Genomic DNA, 18,301 nt, shown 5'->3' with positions numbered 1-18,301 from the left:
ATTCTGGAAATTCTTACTTCAGGATCTTCTTTTTATTCTGCTGAGAATGTTCTTTCCCTAGGTTTACACGTGGCTCCCTCCTCACAGGTGTTTGCTCAAATGATTCCTTCTCAGTGAGGCCTTCCCTAACCACACTACTTTAAACTGCACACCCTTAGGAGCTCTTTATTCTCTGCTCTGTTTTGCTCCATAGTATTTATTGTCTAACATATCTTTATTTTTTACTGATTTGTTTAATGTCTATACCCCATACTGCAGTTTTAGGAGGGCAGGAATATTTGTCTATTTTGTTCATTGTTATATCCTCAGCACTGAAAATAGTGCCTGGAATATTGCCTTATTTCAAAGAAAAGACTTTGGGTAAAATACTCATGAACTTAAATCCATGGCCGACCTTTGAGTCTGCATGTATTATTATACTGTGAATCTGTGAAGATTCAAGTTAATTGCACATTATTTTTCTCACTATTAAAACAATATTAATCAGAGCTTGTGTTTTTGCCAGTATGGTAGAATTATTTTCTTGATATTCCTTTACCCTTTAGCTATTGTTAACCATCTGACTTGATTTAGCTATATTAGAACATTACTGTACAACCTATTGCTGAATTTATAATTTATATGGGAGGATATGTGTACTTTTATGTATGTTAATTTATAGCTATACATGGCTAGATAGATATATACAGTTAAACTAATTTTCAGAACTATCATCTTGTAACAGCTTTAAGTTGGTGGTAGGCAGTTTAGCAATAGCTCGTTTTTAAGTAATTAAAGTATTTAATTAAAAAGCTAAGCTCTTGACAAACTTTAAAAAAAGGCACAGGTTGCAACTTTTAAAATAGTAAATAAGTGGATTAACTTCAAAACAGATGAAGTCATTTTATACTTTGCATGGTAAATTTTAGTTCTTCTAATTTAGAATGGGTTTTTCTTTGGGATTAAAATATCTGAATGATCAATTGACTATTATTGTAAAGAACAAGTGTATCATTTTTATACACGTTAATTATTAATTGTCATAAGCCACCATATATTTTTAAAATGTACCACTATACATTTTTAAAATGAAGTTTGTATTCTTAGGGTTAACTTCTTTTAACAAGGGCTAAAGGAACTTAGTGTTTGATGGAGAAGCAGATAGTGTGTAGTAGACCCCCAAACAGTTTGGTCACATACCCCAATCAACACTTCTCCCAATATATTTGCTTATTTCCTTATAAATTATTTGTGTGTTGTTATCATTGTCAATCTTAAGGATGATACATACTTAAGGCAAGGTTTTTCAAGAGGAGATCTAAATCTCTTTCAAATAGCCATCTTCATAGTTTTGAGGTTTTTTGATTGACTTGTCAGATCCAATTGTGTTTTTCTCTGTTATTATGGGCTAGCTAAGAACTTCACTAGGAGAAGTAGTATTAGTTTTGCTATTTTTGTTTTGTGCTGTATTATTACTATTTTGTTTAATCCATGGTTTCTTTGTAGGAATCTCCTGCAGCTTATCCATTGTGTGAGTAAAAACTAAATCACATCCATAATTCCACTGAACTGGGCACACAAAAACTGCCATATATGTCACAGTATACTGAAAAGGAGCCAGCAGGTAAGCAAGGTGTCTCTGTCAGTTCCTCTACATTGAGAACTTCATATTTTTCCTTCCAGATTCCTTGAGTACCATACGTGATGTGTGATCATCGTCTTACTTAAGGCTAGTTTCAATCCATGTATTGAATATTTATAAAGCTTAATTTCTAATTTTTGATACAAAAATGAGTATAAATAGAAACTCATATTTTCTTTCCGTACCCTCTTGGCATCTATTGTGCTTTTCACTTTGGAGACTGTTCTTTTGGAGGTTTTGTTAAGGGAACTGGTCTGGAGTCATAATATTGGGTTATTGGACAAGTTTCTTAAATAATTCATTTTAACCCTAGTTTTTTATTCTTTAAAATAAAATACAGTATCCACCTCAACAGGTTTGTGAGGGGATGAAGTAACAATGTAATACTTGGTATCATATAATGTTATAAATACAGGTTTTTGTGCTTAAAAGCAATTATATTTCTTGTTCTAATGCAATAAAACAAAAATGTGTAACTTTTTCATTTATTGACTATTTCGTATACTGTGAGAAAATATTTTGTTTAGTTCCTGCATAATATATGTAAAACTCAATGGACTAAGCAAACTTTTACTATATGTATATATGAGATAATGTCCTACTCAGTAAAAGATGCTACTGTTGCTACTGTATATCCCTCAGGCATCGAACTTAGTATTCGAGTTGTTCAAATGTTGATGGCTTTTTCTTTTCATACACACCATATGTATACCATTGGTAGTTTTGAAGAGTTTGACTTGGCTCACCACTGTTTTCTTTTGGAGAGTTTTACCTGACCCTGATCTTTGGGATATATTTTATTGTGGTCCCGTTAGTTCTTTATAATAGTACAGATACCATCTAAAGAAATTACTTGTTACCTTTGACTGGAATTTATTCACTTTTAATGTAATTGAAACCATCGTATCATGTACGTGTGAATAATTCACTCAACAAATATGTATTGAGCACTTATACATAAGGTACTTTGATAACTTGGAGAATCATTCTCCCATCCTTAAGGAGCTTTTACAGTATAGTAATTTGGCAAGTGGAAAAAAATTGGGGTAAGTAAGGTTATAAAAATCTGAAATACCTTAAAGGAACCAAACTTTAAGATATTTGGGGGATAAGGGGCTCACATAACTCTCATAATGTAGTATTTCATGTTTTCTTTTCAGGTATGTTTTATATTGCTAGTAAGGGGCATTCGATGTTCAGTAGCATATGATTTGGCAATATATGTTGAAACATTACCCCAAATGTCAGAATAAGTCATTGCTGTGTCTCTTTTATTTTTAACTTTGTTTTTCAGCAATGGATCAAGAATCCAGCAAGGCGGCCTGGCCCAAACCAGCAGGAGGATATCAGACAATCACAGGCAGGCGATATGGCAGAAGACATGCATATGTCAGTTTCAAACCATGTATGACCAGGCATGAAAGAAGCTTAGGTAGGGCTGGTGATGACTATGAAGTGTTGGAACTAGATGATGTTCCAAAAGAAAATTCCTCAGGTATGCAACATGGGATTATTTAAAAGCTATTAATAACCATGTAAGAATTGATCTTGTAATATTTGAAATAGTGAGTGGGTTTTATGTGTGTCTCTGAGTATAAATGCTATACATTTCCTGTCAAGAAATTCATTTCAAAATTTTCTATTAACTTAACAGTGTATACATTTAAACATAGAAAAAGATAGAATATGGCCAATCAATAACTACATTGTCATGGCAGTGATTACATGTTGTCACATCCTTCAGCCAGAGGAATTCTTCATCTTTCAATCCAAAAAAATTTTTAATGTGAACTGAGTATATTTTTCCCTGCATATTACATTTAAATAGCTTTTTGTTTTATTTGTATCTCAATAATTTAGCTTGGTTAAGTTGATTCTTTTAGAATCATATAAAATATAAATGTCAAGTAATACATAGTTATTTAATTAAAATTTCCTAATTATTCATTAGTTTGAAAAAGTATTTTGCAGGTATCCATGTACTATAACTACACATTTTTGGACTGGAATGTCATCTTCCTCTTGTCCTGAGCAAACTTGATAATTCTAGGTTATTTTTTTTACTGTCATTTATATACAAGAATCTGAATTATTACCTAAGGTCCTTCTGTTAAAGCAGCCTTTTTGTGATATGATAAGACTTCCCTTCAGTTATTTATAAATTTTTGTTCCAACAGGTCTTAGCATCTTCATTTTTTGTTATTACATTAGTGATGGTAAAAGATAGTCATGTTTAAAGTAATTTGTGGGGTAGATAGGATTTTACTCTTGTCTCAGAATTCTGACAAACTATGACAAAGAAAATCAACACATTGACTCTTTTGTTGTTTTTCACTGATAGCTGTAACATAGTTACAGTTAACTCATTGTAGGTATATTTTAACAATTCATTTTGGGGATAGAAATGTAATATTATGTGTCTAGGGACTGAGATATAATCTTCTGAATTGACATAAAACACAGTAGAGTCTCATTTCTGTTAGATCTGTATATAGCCTGTTCTTATATCTATTATAACCACCTTTTAAAATATCTACATGTAAAAAAAAATCTGCATGTAATAAAGTAATTTAAGTCTGAATTGCACAGTCCAACAACTGGGAGGGCAGATTGGTTACCCTGTGACTTCACTTATGCCTCTCATTGTTAGTCTCTTATTAGCCTCTCTTTTAAATGTCTTTTACAGAATGTTTTAGGTATTAGGATTTAGGTGAAAAACCTACAGAAGACATCTGAGGGAGAGGATATTAAGAGGCTACACAGTGGCATAAATGAACTCATAGGGTAACCAGTCCGCCCTCCCAGTTAAGTTAGGGAGCCTATAAGCACCTGTCAGAGAAATTCACTCATATTCTCAAATAAGTAATAATTGGTATGATTTCTAGTTAAAGAGTCATTATTAAATAAAACATTATCTAAATTAATCCCTCTAAATATGTTTTCTTTTGTTCCCTATGAAGGTTCCAGTCCATTGGATCAAGTTCATTCTTCTTTACCCAATGACCCTTTATTTGAAAAAACTGAAGCAGAAATTCCCATTTGTGATACAGCATTGAATCAAACCATTGAGAGCAGTCCATCCTTTGCTGCAGTACATCATAGCGAGGAAGGCAGGGAGACCTTAGGAAGCAGTACGGATCTTCACAATCATTCTGAGGGAGAATATACTTCAGAAGTTTGTAATGCTTCAAGTGTTCAAAATGGAATTACATTGGTTCATACTGACTCTTATGATCCAGATGGCAGACATGGAGAGGATAATGACAGTCATCAGCTCTCTGCAGACGTTGTGGAAGGTGGTAGATATCAGGAAGCATTGGGCAATACAGTGTTTGAGTTGGAAAATGGAGAGGTAGAGGCATACACTGGTCTTTCACCGACAGTTCCCTCTTTTAACTGTGAATTAAGAGATGAGTTTGAAGAGGTAGATTCAGCACCTTTAGTGAAAAGTTCAACTGGTGATACTGAGTTTGTCAATCAGAACAATCAGGAATTTCAGAGGTCCTCTTCTGAAGATGAAGTGGTTAGAAAGAAACAACAAAATAATACTAGCCAGGAGAGACAAAGAGAAAATTCAGTTGAAGATTCAGCCTGTGCTCCCAGGCATATTTGCAGTGAGCAAAATACCAGTGATAGGGGCAAAAACCAGGGAAGTTCTCCTGAACAGGTAGTGAGGCCCAAAGTTAGGAAACTGATAAGTTCAAGCCAGGTGGACCAAGAAACAGGTTTTAATAGGCATGAGGCTAAACAAAGAAGTGTTCAGAGGTGGAGAGAGGCTTTGGAAGTTGAGGAAAATGGCTCAGATGACCTCTTAATAAAATGTGATGACTATGATGGAGAACATGATTGTATGTTCTTGGATCTGCCTTTCGCAAGAGTTACACAGAGAGAAACAGAAGATAACCAAATAACACCAGAAAATGGAGCCACAGGAAGGCAAGAAGTTGTGGATAACACGTTTTGGAATGGCTGTGGAGATTATTACCAACTGTATGACAAAGATGAAGATAGGTAAGGTTTCGTGCTGTGCTTTGTGAGATGGTTTAGTGAGCAAAGTGGTTTATTTCTAGTACCATGATATTTGGTGGATGGGCTGTCTGACATGGTCAGTGAGTTAGATATTTTGACTTATCAAATATTCTTATTTACTGAGTGGTAACCATACATGTAAACTACTCGTTAGTTTTTCACAGAAACTCTCTGACGGATTTCAGGATTTTACAAAAATTATAAGTTCAGGTAATGGTTATTCATTATTATAAAAAGATAGAGCTACTAATTATTTCAGTTCATGGTATTTCAGTTAATAAAATGCAAGGTAAACATTTATTGTATTAAAAAAAATTTCTAAGCCAGTCTGGGTTTAAAAAGTGATTAAAACCACAGAAAATTTTGATTGGTAATATTGCATTAACTTTGCCAGTATTTACTAATATCACCTGTTTATTCTTCCTGTTGCTGTTCCTGTCACTGTTTATTTTTTACTTATTTTTGTTTAGCATTTAATTTTCATTAACAACTTTATGTGGTACATTCTATTATTTTCTGCATTTATAGATGAAACTGAGGCATAAGAGCACTTACTAACTTCCTAAGGTCACAAAGCTAGTAAAAGGTGGAGCTGGAATTTGATTATCTACTTATTGACTAACTCCAGTCTCTGTGTTCTTCACCACTATAATTTACTATTTTCAAGAGAACATATAACTTTTCTTATAATAAGCATTCTGTTTCCTCTTACATAGATTCCTTTTTTTCCAAACTGTAGGACAACAGAAAGAAGAGAGAAATGGAGAATTTCTTTGTCCAACTGCTGACTTTTCATTACCCCAGAGTCACTTTCACCTATCCTTTTAAGCTAGTGGGAACCCTTGCCATGCTCAATTACAGTGCAATTTCAAGATTTTATTAATTTAAAGAAATATTTTTTTTTAACTAGAAAGTACTACAAGGGAAGAAATTTATCCTTTTGAATATGAATGCATTTTATATATTTTATTTCATATCATAAAGTTAATAAAATCTTTTTGATTTTCATTGGATATATGAATTAAGCTTCCGTAGTATAGTATAAGTAACTTGTAGAAATAATTAAAATATTTCTACTGCTATCTTGAAGTTTGTAAACTTCAAGGGTTAGCAGACAATATTTATGTAACCTACTATTTTCTAAGCTAAGAATAAAGTTAGTTAAGAACTTGTGCCTGAGACTTCCCTGGCAGTCCAGTGGTTAGGATGCTGCACTTCCACTGCAGGGGGTACAGGTTCTATCCCTGGCTGGGGAACTAAGATTTTGTATGCCGTGTGGTGCGGCCAATTAAAAAAAAAAAAAAAAAAGAACTTGTGCCTGATTTATTTCTGTTTTTTCAGTTTAGGTCCACAGTCTTTTATCCAAAATCTGCAAAGTTCTAAAAACAGAAATTGACAACAAAACCTGACCTAACATTAACTTACTTGATGGCAGATCTAGATCTAAATTAAAACGAGGACTATTTTCAAGTATTCATACATTTTGCTACAGAAATATGAAAGTGTTTGATTTCTGGGTGCTGGCTTAGACCCCAGTGGGAATTGTTAAGTAGTATTTCTAAGCATTTTTTACTACATTTTGCTTTTTGGAAGAAAATCATTTAATTTGGCTGTGCTTTCTCCATTATAGACACTAATCAAAAATAAAAGCTTTTCTTGTTTGCTTTTTATAATTAGGCCTGATGTCATCTAATGAAGTTGATGAAATATTTACACTGTTTTCCACCCTCAAGAAAAAGGGTAGTTTACTTGGCTCTTGGTTTTTTTTTTAAATTATTTTATTTATTTATTTTTTTAACATCTTTATTGGAGTATAATTGCTTTACAATGGTGTGTTAGTTTCTGCGTTATAACGAAGTGAATCAGTTATACATATATACATATCCCCATATCTCTTCCTTCTTGAGTCTCCCTCCCTCCCACCCTCCCTAACCCACCCCTCTAGTTGGTCACAAAGCACCAAGCTGATCTCCCTGTGCTATGCGGCTGCTTCCCACTAGCTATCTACCTTACGTTTGGTAGTGTATATGTGTCCATGCCACTCTCTCACTTCGTCCCAGTTTACCCTTCCCCCTCCCAGTATCCTCAAGTCCATTCTCTAGTAGGTCTGCGTCTTTATTCCCGTTTTGCCCCTAGGTTCTTCATGACCACTTTTTATTTGTTTTTTAGATTCCATATATATGTGTTAGCATACAGTATTTGTTTTTCTCTTTCTGACTTCACTCTGTATGACAGACTCTAGGTCCATCCACCTCACTACAAATAACTCAATTTTGTTTCTTTTTATGGCTGAGTAATATTCCATTGTATATATGTGCCACATCTTTATCCATTCATCTGTCGATGGGAACTTAGGTTGCTTCCATGTCCTGGCTATTGTAAATAGAGCTGCAGTGAACATTGTGGTACATGACTCATTTTGAATTATTGTTTTCTCAGGGTTTATGCCCAGAAGTGGGATTGCTGGGTCATATGGTAGTTCTATTTTTAGTTTTTTAAGGAACGTCCATACTGTTCTCCATAGTGGCTGTGTCAATTTACATTCCCACCAACAGTGCAAGAGGGTTCCCTTTTCTCCACACCCTCTCCAGCATATATTGTTTGTAGATTTTTTGATGATGGCCATTCTGACTGGTGTGAGATGATATCTCATTGTAGTTTTGATTTGCATTTCTCTAATGATTAATGATGTTGAGTGTTCTTTCATGTATTTGTTGGCAATCTGTATATCTTCTTTGGAGAAATGTCTATTTAGGTCTTCTGCCCATTTTTGGATTGGGTTGTTTGTTTTTTTAATATTGAGATGCATGAGCTGCTTGTAAATTTTGGAGATTAATCCTTTGTCAGTTGCTTCATTTGCAAATATTTTCTCCCATTCTGAGGGTTGTCTTTTCGTCTTGTTTATTGTTTCCTTCACTGTGCAAAAGGTTTTAAGTTTCATTAGGTCCCATTTGTTTATGTTTGTTTTTATTTCCATTTCTCTAGGAGGTGGGTCAAAAAGGATCTTGCTGTGATTTATGTCATAGAGTGTTCTGCCTATGTTTTCCTCTAAGAGTTTGATAGGGTCTGACCTTACATTAAGGTCTTTACTCCATTTTGAGTTTATTTTTGTGTATGGTGTTAGGGAGTGTTCTAATTTCATTCTTTTCCATGTAGCTGTCCAGTTTTCCCAGCACCACTTATTGAAGAGGCTGTCTTTTCTCCACTGTATATTCTTGCCTCCTTTATCAAAGATAAGGTGACCATATGTGTGTGGGTTTATCTCTCGACTTTCTATCCTGTTCCATTGATCTATATTTCTGTTTTTGTGCCAGTACCATACTATCTTGATGACTGTAGCTTTGTAGTATAGTCTGAAGTCAGGGAGCCTGATTCCTCCAGCTCCGTTTTTCTTTCTCAAGATTGCTTTGGCTATTCGGGATCTTTTGTGTTTCCATACAACTTGTGAAATTTTTTGTTCTAGTTCTGTGAAAAATGCCAGTGGTAGTTTGATAGGGATTGCGTTGAATCTGTAGATTGCTTTGGGTAGTAGAGTCATTTTCACAATGTTGATTCTTCCAATCCAAGAGCATGGTATATCTCTCTATCTGTTTGTATCATCTTTAATTTCTTTCATCAGTGTCTTATAATTTTCTGCATACAGGTCTTTTGTCTCCTTAGGTAGGTTTAATCCTAGATATTTTATTCTTTTTGTTGCAGTGGTAAATGGTAGTGTTTTTGGCTCTTGCTTTTTAAATTGATTTTTGCTGTTGTTGTTGTTAATAGTAGCATTGTTTTCTTTGCCTAGAATGATTCTGGCCTTTTAAGAGTTATAGGGTGTTGTCTTTGTATATGTATTTATAGGTTTTTTCCTTGAGTGATAATGTCAGTACTCTGAAAAATGACAGATTTTTTAATAAACAGAATGTAGATGAGAAAAACACAGTTAATAGAAACTTTTTAGTAATATATTGACTTATAGAACCTATAGTTGGGTGTACTTAAATGATGGAACTAATTTTAGAGTATTCTTTAAGACACATCGAAACGACAGAAACACTTACTATTTTTTTTTGTTTCTTTTTTAAGGCTTTCATCAAGGATAATGATTCTACCTAGGATTCTACCTATATATGCATCTGTAAGCCTTAAGATATATTTTAGGACCTCATTTAAATAGTCTGTACAATCTTGGGGAGTAATTCTATTTCTGTGCTACTGTTTCCAGTTCCTCTGCCCTTACTCTCTGCAAGAGATCACAGTTCCAGAATGCCTTTTAATATGGCGCCAGATAAATGTTGAAATTTCGTAGCTGTACACTCCTGTTTAGTTTCATTTTGCCACTTGTTCATCTTCCTAATGTTATACTGTAGTTTTCCTAAGTTCTGGTATTTGCAGATTGGAGAAATGGGGAAACACAGTGACTCTCTCACCAGTACCTTGAGAAGGAAAGTATAAATAGCTTCTGCTTTGCGTCTGTGAGGGATTTTTGCATTTTCTCTGCTTTGTAAAACTTGAAGATGATATATTTGAAGAGTTTTCTTGTCATGTTAGTATTATAATAACTACAGAACTCTCTTATAAAGAACATAAACTAAAATATACTGTGACATTTCAAGGTATAGGAATTTTGGGCCCCTTAAAAAGTATATAGTTTATTCTTTACAACTGGAAAAATACTTTAATGAATGTACGGCCTGATTCCCTGAAAAATTCTAAATGATCACTTAATCACATCTGAAACATTACACTTTATGGGATGAGCATTGTAGCTGGTTGCATTGCTCTGAGCTGTTTGACGAGAACTGAACGCCACCTTATTAAATTACAACTGCAAGGGGAATTTTAACAGGCAGCATATAATTACCAGACTTGGAATTAGACCGGAGAGTTAGGTTAATACCCTCTCTTTTGAAATATACCCTGAGAACTTTAATAACTGTTTGAGGACAAGATCTTGAGTTTAAAAGAACCTTTCAGCCATGCCAGCACATTTTAACCTTAGGCCTAATCGCTCTGAAGAGAGGTGTGCTATCTCTTAACCACTTCTTACAGTACTTGAGGTTTTTTGGCAGAGTTTTTGTCCCTAGGCCTTAACCTTGCTTAAAAGGTAAAAAACCTTACCAAAGATAAAAATGTCAGGACAACTTTTTTGTTGTTGTTGATGACTTTGGGAGAATAAAAGGAATATTGGTTATTTAGTTGATTACAATTTGATATACTTAAAAAGGATTTATTGAAATCCTCCCAGGGGTCACATTTTGTTTCAGGTACTCTGTAAATACAAATAATCATGATTCCTGTTGCCTTGGTGTTCACCAGCCTTATGAGGAAGACAGAATATACAGATAATTATCATTGAGGCTAAATTAAGCTCCTTTCCTCTCCTGTATGTTTGCTGAAAGCCATGAAGAAAGCTCCTCTGATCTCGCTATCTCCCAACAAGTAAAACATCTATGAACAGCCAAAACAAAGATCTTTAAGCACATGCTCTAATATTTTAGGAAAACTTTATATCTTGTTTCCAAGTTCATAGAAGTTTATAAAAGGAGTAAATTGGGGATAAATAACTTCGTTCCTCAGGCATGCTAGGGAGTCATAGATTACAATATTTTGATACTAGGGGAAAAGATCAGAAAGTTGTAAAAGGCAGGCAGAATTCAAAAAGAAAAACCAGGGACTTCCCGTGGTACTGCCAAGGGCTCAGGTCCGAACCCTGGTCAGGGAACTAAGGTCCCACAACCTGCCTGGCACAGCCAAAAAACCAAACCATTTGGGCCTTATTTACTAAATTAAGTAGACATAGATTTGAACAGCTTCCATTTGTATTACTTTATTACAACATAGTTCAGTGTTAGTACTAGTAAAAAGTCCCAAACTGTTAGATTATGTTTAGTATACTATTTTGGAAAATGCATTGAATTATATGTTTTAATATAATTTCCTTCCAGAGTATTTTCAATAAAATTCAAAAGTGTTTTTGATCCACAGATGGTCAGATAAGAAAATTATCTAAAATTTCACTCTTCCCTAAGCTCCTATATAGTTGAGTTTTTGTGGATGCGATAAATATCAAAGAAGACAAACAAACCATTCCTTGGGGGACTTAGGGAATAAGAGGTGGCTTTTGCCTGGTTTTACTTCTGTATCTTATTTCTACCTAGATTTGTACATAAAATGTTTTGTCTAGAAACCACATATAATTTTATTTATGTGAAAAAGGTTTTTTGATTCACAATTGAATCTGTAAAGAGGGTAATACTTGAGTAAGTTATAGTTTTTTGCTCTTGCATATAGCTCTAAATGTTAACAGGAGACAGTACTAATGAAAGACCATATAAAAGTCACAGTGGTATTTTAGTTTTTACTTTGAAAAATTTTTAATGTTTAACTCATACGCTTTTATAATCAAGAACAAATGGGTCCTCGTTAGTCCATGACCATTTTGTGTCCTGTTTGTTCTGTTGCTTGTTCTCCTTGAAAAGTTATTTTAAAATCTTCTCTCTTTTTGCTTTTAGTTCCTTACACTCCTGTCATTCTTAGTGGATAACTTTGTCTCTGCTTTCCTGGAGATACTGAAATAATTAAATGTGAACTTTCTTGTTTCCTCTTCTCCATCAGAATACATATTAATGTACTAACATATTAGAATATGTTGGTATTGGTTCCTATTTTAAATTTCTTCTTCAATGAAGAGAGCTGACTTTTCTCATTCTGTGCCTGCAGTCATATCTGACACCTTACATATCTGTTACCTTTACTCCTGGGTTCCTTCTCTAAATTTTCTAAATCCTGAGGGCAGCCTTCATTGATCTTGCTCGCTCTTTTAACTACTTGCCTGTTTATATTTTCTCTTCCACTGCTGAATTTTCAGAATAAATGTTCCACATACTCTGCTTCTGTTCTTTCACTATCCACTATTATTAAATGCCTCAAAATCTAACTCCCTGTATTATTTCTGTATTCTCCCATGTTAACAGTGACCTCCCAATTTCCATAGCCAATTGATTTTTTTCTCTACCCATTTTCTTTTACTTCAGTGCTACCATTGAGCTGTTTGCTCACCCTTTTCTGCTCCATGGTTTCTCTTCCATTGACCTATGTTCGATGCTTCTTTGCTGCGTCTTCTTTGGGGTCTGCAAACTTTTTTTAAAAGGTTGACCAGATAGTAAATATTTTAGGCTTTGTGGACCAAAAGGCAATATTGAGGATATTATGTGGATACTTGTATGACCATTTTAAAATGAAAAAAACATCCTTAGCATCCGGGCCACTAAAAAACAGACAGGTGGCCGGATTTGGCTTCTGCTCCAGGGCATAATTTGCTGACCTCTGGTATAAAGCTGTTGGGTGACCAGGAGGCTGATACTGCTATTCAGTAAGACCAGAGGATGTCAAGTAGATTTTCTTTGGTAGAGAAAAGAGGAAAATGGTGGTGTACTGGTAGAAAATCCAAATGAAATTTCTAAGCAAACAGCTTATATAATGAAAGAAGGAACTACCTTTATTAAATGTTTACCATTTTCCAAAAATTGTGCAAAACATTTTATCTGTGGTATTCATTTAAACAGCACTGTAGACCTGAAAAGTAAATATTAATATCCTCATTTTACAGATGAGGAGAAGTGAGCTCAGGGAAGTTCATTCATTGCCCAGGCTTGTACTAGTAAGTACTGAGCAGATCCTAACCTAAACTCTATCAGACTTCAGAGCTTGCTCTTGCCATTGTGGTGTTCCACTGCCACGGTGAAAAAGGCTATCATATGTTGTAGATGGAACTTTCACCTGATGTTAAATGTAGTATTTTGTTTCTTCAGTAAAGAAATTGCCTGTGGTAGGTTTTTTGTTTTTCATAGTAAAAAATCTTAGCCATCGATTCATAGTTTCCTCTGACTAGCCCTCTGAGCCAGTTTGGACTTTTAGAGCTACAAATTATTAATAGACATTAAGTTTGAAATTTGTCATAGATAATAACGTTCAGAATGAATTATTAATAGGAAATTATTGATATATTACTTTCTATCACTTATATCACAAATGTATGTTAATTTCTGGGGAACGTACTTTAAAGACGATTAATTGTTGGCCCTTTTTAAATAAACTGATATCACTGAAAGTTGTCTATGTAAAGTCATTCGATAGCACAGTCTTAGTTAACTTCCAAGAGCTTACAGGTGCTTCACAATTCAGACAGATCTCCTTAGATGCTTTTCTGGGAAAAGGAACTGTGATTTTGCACTTAGAAAAATACCTTTAAATGCAGTGTTAAAGAAGCAGCTGCAATTTAGTGGTTTAGACTGAACGAATGAGAAGGCTACTCCATTAACGAATTGAAAAACAAAAGAAGCAGTGTTGTAGAGGAAGGTCTTGAAAGAGTGATCTGGTCCTGAAATGGGAAAAAAGGTGAAGTGATTGTGAAGACATTCTTGGTGGTGGGAGGAATAGTTGTGATGAAAATTCGTATTTGGGGGACAGCATTTGGAATAGAGCATATATTGGAAGGAAAGAGTTGGATGTAAGGATGTACTCATAACTAGGATCAGATGTAGTAAATCGTAAGTGCCATTCGAAGTTCAAACTTTTTTTTTCTGTAGGCCAGTATTTTTTAAAGAGGGTAAAATATATTAAGTGGCACACAGACAAGTGTTTTTAATTTTTATCATTATATATTTATATTAATGTGAATCAAAAAAAATATAGCTAGCACATCAAATTTGGAACTTTATGGATATTGCTTAAGAGATAACTAAAATGTATTTGAGTGAAAAAAAAACTGTTGTTTAAAAAAAGATTTGATAATAGTTGCTGATGACATTATTTACTAAGCACTGTTAGAATGTTTTCTATATATTAACTCATTTATTCCTCAAATGAACTCAATGAGATAGTGGATACTATTATATTTACCTGATAGGTGAGGCAATAAAGGTACAGAGAGGTTAAGTAACTTTTTCACAGCTAATAACTGGTGCATTCAAATCCAGGCCAGCTGACTCCAGAACCTGTGTTCTCAACTGCTGTACCTTAAGACACAGTGTTAATGTACAACTGTAGCAAAAATTGTGAGGACTGTAGGCAAATGGCTTAAGTTTATGAAATGCAGCTTTAGTAGAGAGGAACTGTTGAAAATTTTTGGAGTAATGTTAGAAATGTACTGTTTGATATAAATAGAAGTGATAGGAATATTCAGAATGCGTTCTTTGAGTTGAGGGATTTGGGATTAAGTTTAGGGACACCAGTTAATAATTGATTGTCTCAGTCTAGGTTTGGAGAAAAGCACTTGAACCAAGGTTTGTTAGGGGAAATGGAGAAAAAGGAGCTAGGACATAAGAGCCATTGAACAGAAAGAATGGAAGGTAAAAAAGGACTTAAAAGTGGGGAGTTTGTGAAGAGTCAAAGATATGTGGTTTCCAGCTTAAGGGCAGGATAATACCATTAGATAGAAAATCAAGAAAGGGACTTATATGGCAGATGAATTTTGTTATAAAAATTTTTAAAAGGAGGCTGAAAATCTAAAAATGTTTGGTGGGCAGTTAGTGGTTATAAAAGCTTAGTATGGTGATCAGGGCTGGGGATATAGATTTAAAGTTATCTACTTCGAGGTGAGTGTTATGTGTAATGAGTAATAATGATGTAGGCCAGGGGTCTGCAAACTTTCTTAAGGGGCCAGATAGTAAATATTTTAGGTTTTTTAAACTAAGAGGCAAAATCCAATATAAATAGGTAAAAAAAAAAAACATTTTTAGCTCACATACCATAAAACAAACAAACAAAGCAGGCAGCAGGGCCAGATTTGGCTAAAAGGCTATAGTTTGCCAGTCCTTGACATAAGCTTCTTAAATATGTTGACTGCTTATCATAGACATTCTTTTTTCTATTGAAATTTGGAGATATTCCATCAGTTATTTCATTAATTCAGAAAAGTTCAGAAGTTTCATATGTTATCTTTCTGGACAGGATCAATCTCTGAGAGAAATGTTTAAAAAATGAAATTCACTTTTAAGTAGATGTTAAAAATTGCCAGAAATTAATCTAGAAATCCAACCCTACTTCTTAAAAACATTTCAAAACTGGAGTTGGTAATTTAGCTGTGAATTTGAGAAGCTTCATAGTCAAGGGAAGTTAGCTCAGTAAGCTCCTTTAAAACTATTTTCTGTGTTAGATTTTGACACTGATACAAGTCTGGAAATGATTTACTTGATCTTAGATTATTCTTTGGGTCACAGAAAATTTTACAGAATATAAGCAGTTTTGGCTCATACCCAGTGAAGGAACACCTTTTATTTGCTATGCCCGGGCTCTGTTCTATTTCTTCTCCAGGATGTTTGGGCCCTGAAAACTGGAAGTTGATTTTATTTTTTTTTTACTTCTGCTAACTTCTCAGAGCTCAGATTAATGCTGCTCTTCGTTAATTGCATCTTGGGTTTATCTGCCTGTAGAAGGAGACAATACCAATTATCACTTCCTTTCAAAAAAGTAGATTAAATTTTGTTATTTTTGGGTTTCTTAAAAGTCAGTGCACAAAGGGTAATATCTTTAAGAGAATTCTTGACCGGAATGGTTGATATGGTTAGAAAAAGCATTTAAGATTTATTTTCAACACTGTTAAGTAGTATTTTAGCTTCTGGTAGTATAAGATGTCTGATGCTTTGCGAGTTGTTGAATGTGACCAAATTAACCAAAGTTAAATACGTATACTATCTAAAAATAATTCTTCGGAGATTTTTTATTAACCCTTTTATCACACTTTTTCATTCCTTATCAAAATATTCTCTTGAGTTGAAATTTATTTTGTGTTCACAGTCTTACCAAAGGACTTCAGTAAAGATTTGTCAGTGCTGCTTTTTATGAATTGAATCTCTCTCCATTGTCAAGTGTTTTTTGTAAAAGGAAGAAAAAAGTAAGCTTTTAAAACATGGTAATAGTGAAAATATATTCATAGAGGATATAATATCAGTTGTCAGTATGTAATTAGAAAGTTGTTTTAAGTCAGGTGAGTAATAACTCTATTATTTATTCCAGATAGCATTTAACCTGGCATTATCGAATAAATTACTGAAAATTTTGTGTAGAAGTATGTCTAAAATATAAAGAACCTGTGTCTAAGCACCACAGAATTAGTTAAAGTTAATGAAGAAAATAATAAATTGATAATTTCATAACTTGCCATATGCTATGTTCATTTGAAAAAGTTACATTCTGCTGAATATTTATCTCTGTATTTATTTATTTTTTTATTTATTTTTATTTTTTTTTGCGGTATGCGGGCCTCTCACTGTTGTGGCCTCTCCCGTTGCGGAGCACAGGCTCTGGACGTGCAGGCTCAGCGGCCATGGCTCACGGGCCCAGCCGCTCTGCAGCATGTGGGATCCTCCCGGACCGGGGTACGAACCCGTGTCCCCTGCATCGGCAGGCGGACTCTCAACCACTGCGCCACCAGGGAAGCCCTGTATTTATTTTTAAAATATGTTAAAATTTAATTGGCACCTGATGAAACATGTAGAGCATCAGTACTCCACTCTCTACCATGATGCCTGGTTAACACTCCAAATGATAAATGCACTTGTAATGACAGTATATTTCTGTTCTAAATTTGCAGTTCAGAATGCAGTGATGGAGAATGGTCTGCCTCTTTGCCTCATCGATTTTCTGGTACGGAAAAAGATCAGTCCTCAAGTGATGAAAGCTGGGAGACTCTGCCAGGAAAAGATGAGAATGAACCTGAACTACAAAGTGATAGCAGTGGTCCCGAAGAGGAAAACCAAGAATTATCTCTTCAGGAAGGGTATGTTAACAGTAAGATTTGTTATTTTTATGCATACTGCACAAGAGTGTTATACATCACATTCAGATGTTGGATATGCTATTAATTGCATTTACAAGCCCTATGTAGGATCAGTAGATCCTGCTGAATTTTGTTATGCCTTCGGTGTTTTCCAAAGAACAATTAAATTGAAAATACCGGTAATTACAGTGTCTTGTCTTAGATACAGTATGTGTTTCCATTTTGCTTTATTGAAGAAATGTTGGACATTTAAAAGATCATTTTGGTAAGTCAGGTATGAGTGAATCAGAGCTGCCATTGCTATTCAGTGAAGATAATAGCAAGGGAGGAGGGAAGCCCTCAGAGGGAAATCAGTGATTTTTTCATGGAAATGCAGGCAGTAGGAAAAGTTGAAGTTATAATATTTCTCTCTAATTGCATTGGATATCTCCAGAAATTAGTGGTTGATGATATATATCTTTGTCTTTTCCTAACTTTAATGGGAATGCTCTAGTGCAGGGCTTGTCAAATTTATATTACAAAGGGCCAAATAGTAAATATTTCCAGCTTTGTGTGTCAGTCTCTGTTGGAGCTCCTCAGTTCTACTGTTATAGTGTAAAAGTAGCCATAGACAATATGTAATGAATGGGTGTAACTGTCTTCCAACAAAATTGTATTTATAAAATTGGCAAGCTGGAAATAACCTGTAGGCCATAGTTTACCAGCCCTTGCTCCACTAGTATTTCCCTAGTAAGAATGATTTGGGGTTTTAGGTTGATTTCATACATGTACACACACACATACACAATTTTTTTGTCTTAAATCACACCAAGGAAATTTAAAAAAATTTTTTTTTAAATTGGGGTATCGTTGCTTTACAATGTTGTGTTAGTTTCTGCTGTACAGCA

General features: G+C 34.4%; 1 protein-coding gene across 1 annotated transcript in view; it reads left to right on the top strand.

Annotated features, from left to right (window-relative positions):
- PJA2 (praja ring finger ubiquitin ligase 2) overlaps positions 1-18,301 on the top strand; it is a 78,916-nt gene that overhangs the window by 25,339 nt on the left and 35,276 nt on the right. The window contains exons 2-5 of the mRNA XM_067731401.1: positions 1,486-1,603; positions 2,916-3,116; positions 4,582-5,632; positions 17,229-17,414. Coding sequence (XP_067587502.1) covers positions 1,573-1,603; positions 2,916-3,116; positions 4,582-5,632; positions 17,229-17,414 — 1,469 coding nt within the window. The 5' untranslated portion in view covers positions 1,486-1,572. The remainder of the gene's footprint in view (positions 1-1,485; positions 1,604-2,915; positions 3,117-4,581; positions 5,633-17,228; positions 17,415-18,301) is intronic.

Source organism: Pseudorca crassidens, chromosome 3, assembly GCF_039906515.1.
Source record: "Pseudorca crassidens isolate mPseCra1 chromosome 3, mPseCra1.hap1, whole genome shotgun sequence".
Lineage (NCBI taxonomy): Eukaryota > Metazoa > Chordata > Mammalia > Artiodactyla > Delphinidae > Pseudorca > Pseudorca crassidens.
The sequence above is the reverse complement of the archived record's forward strand: the minus strand, read 5'-3'. Positions and strand labels throughout refer to the sequence as shown.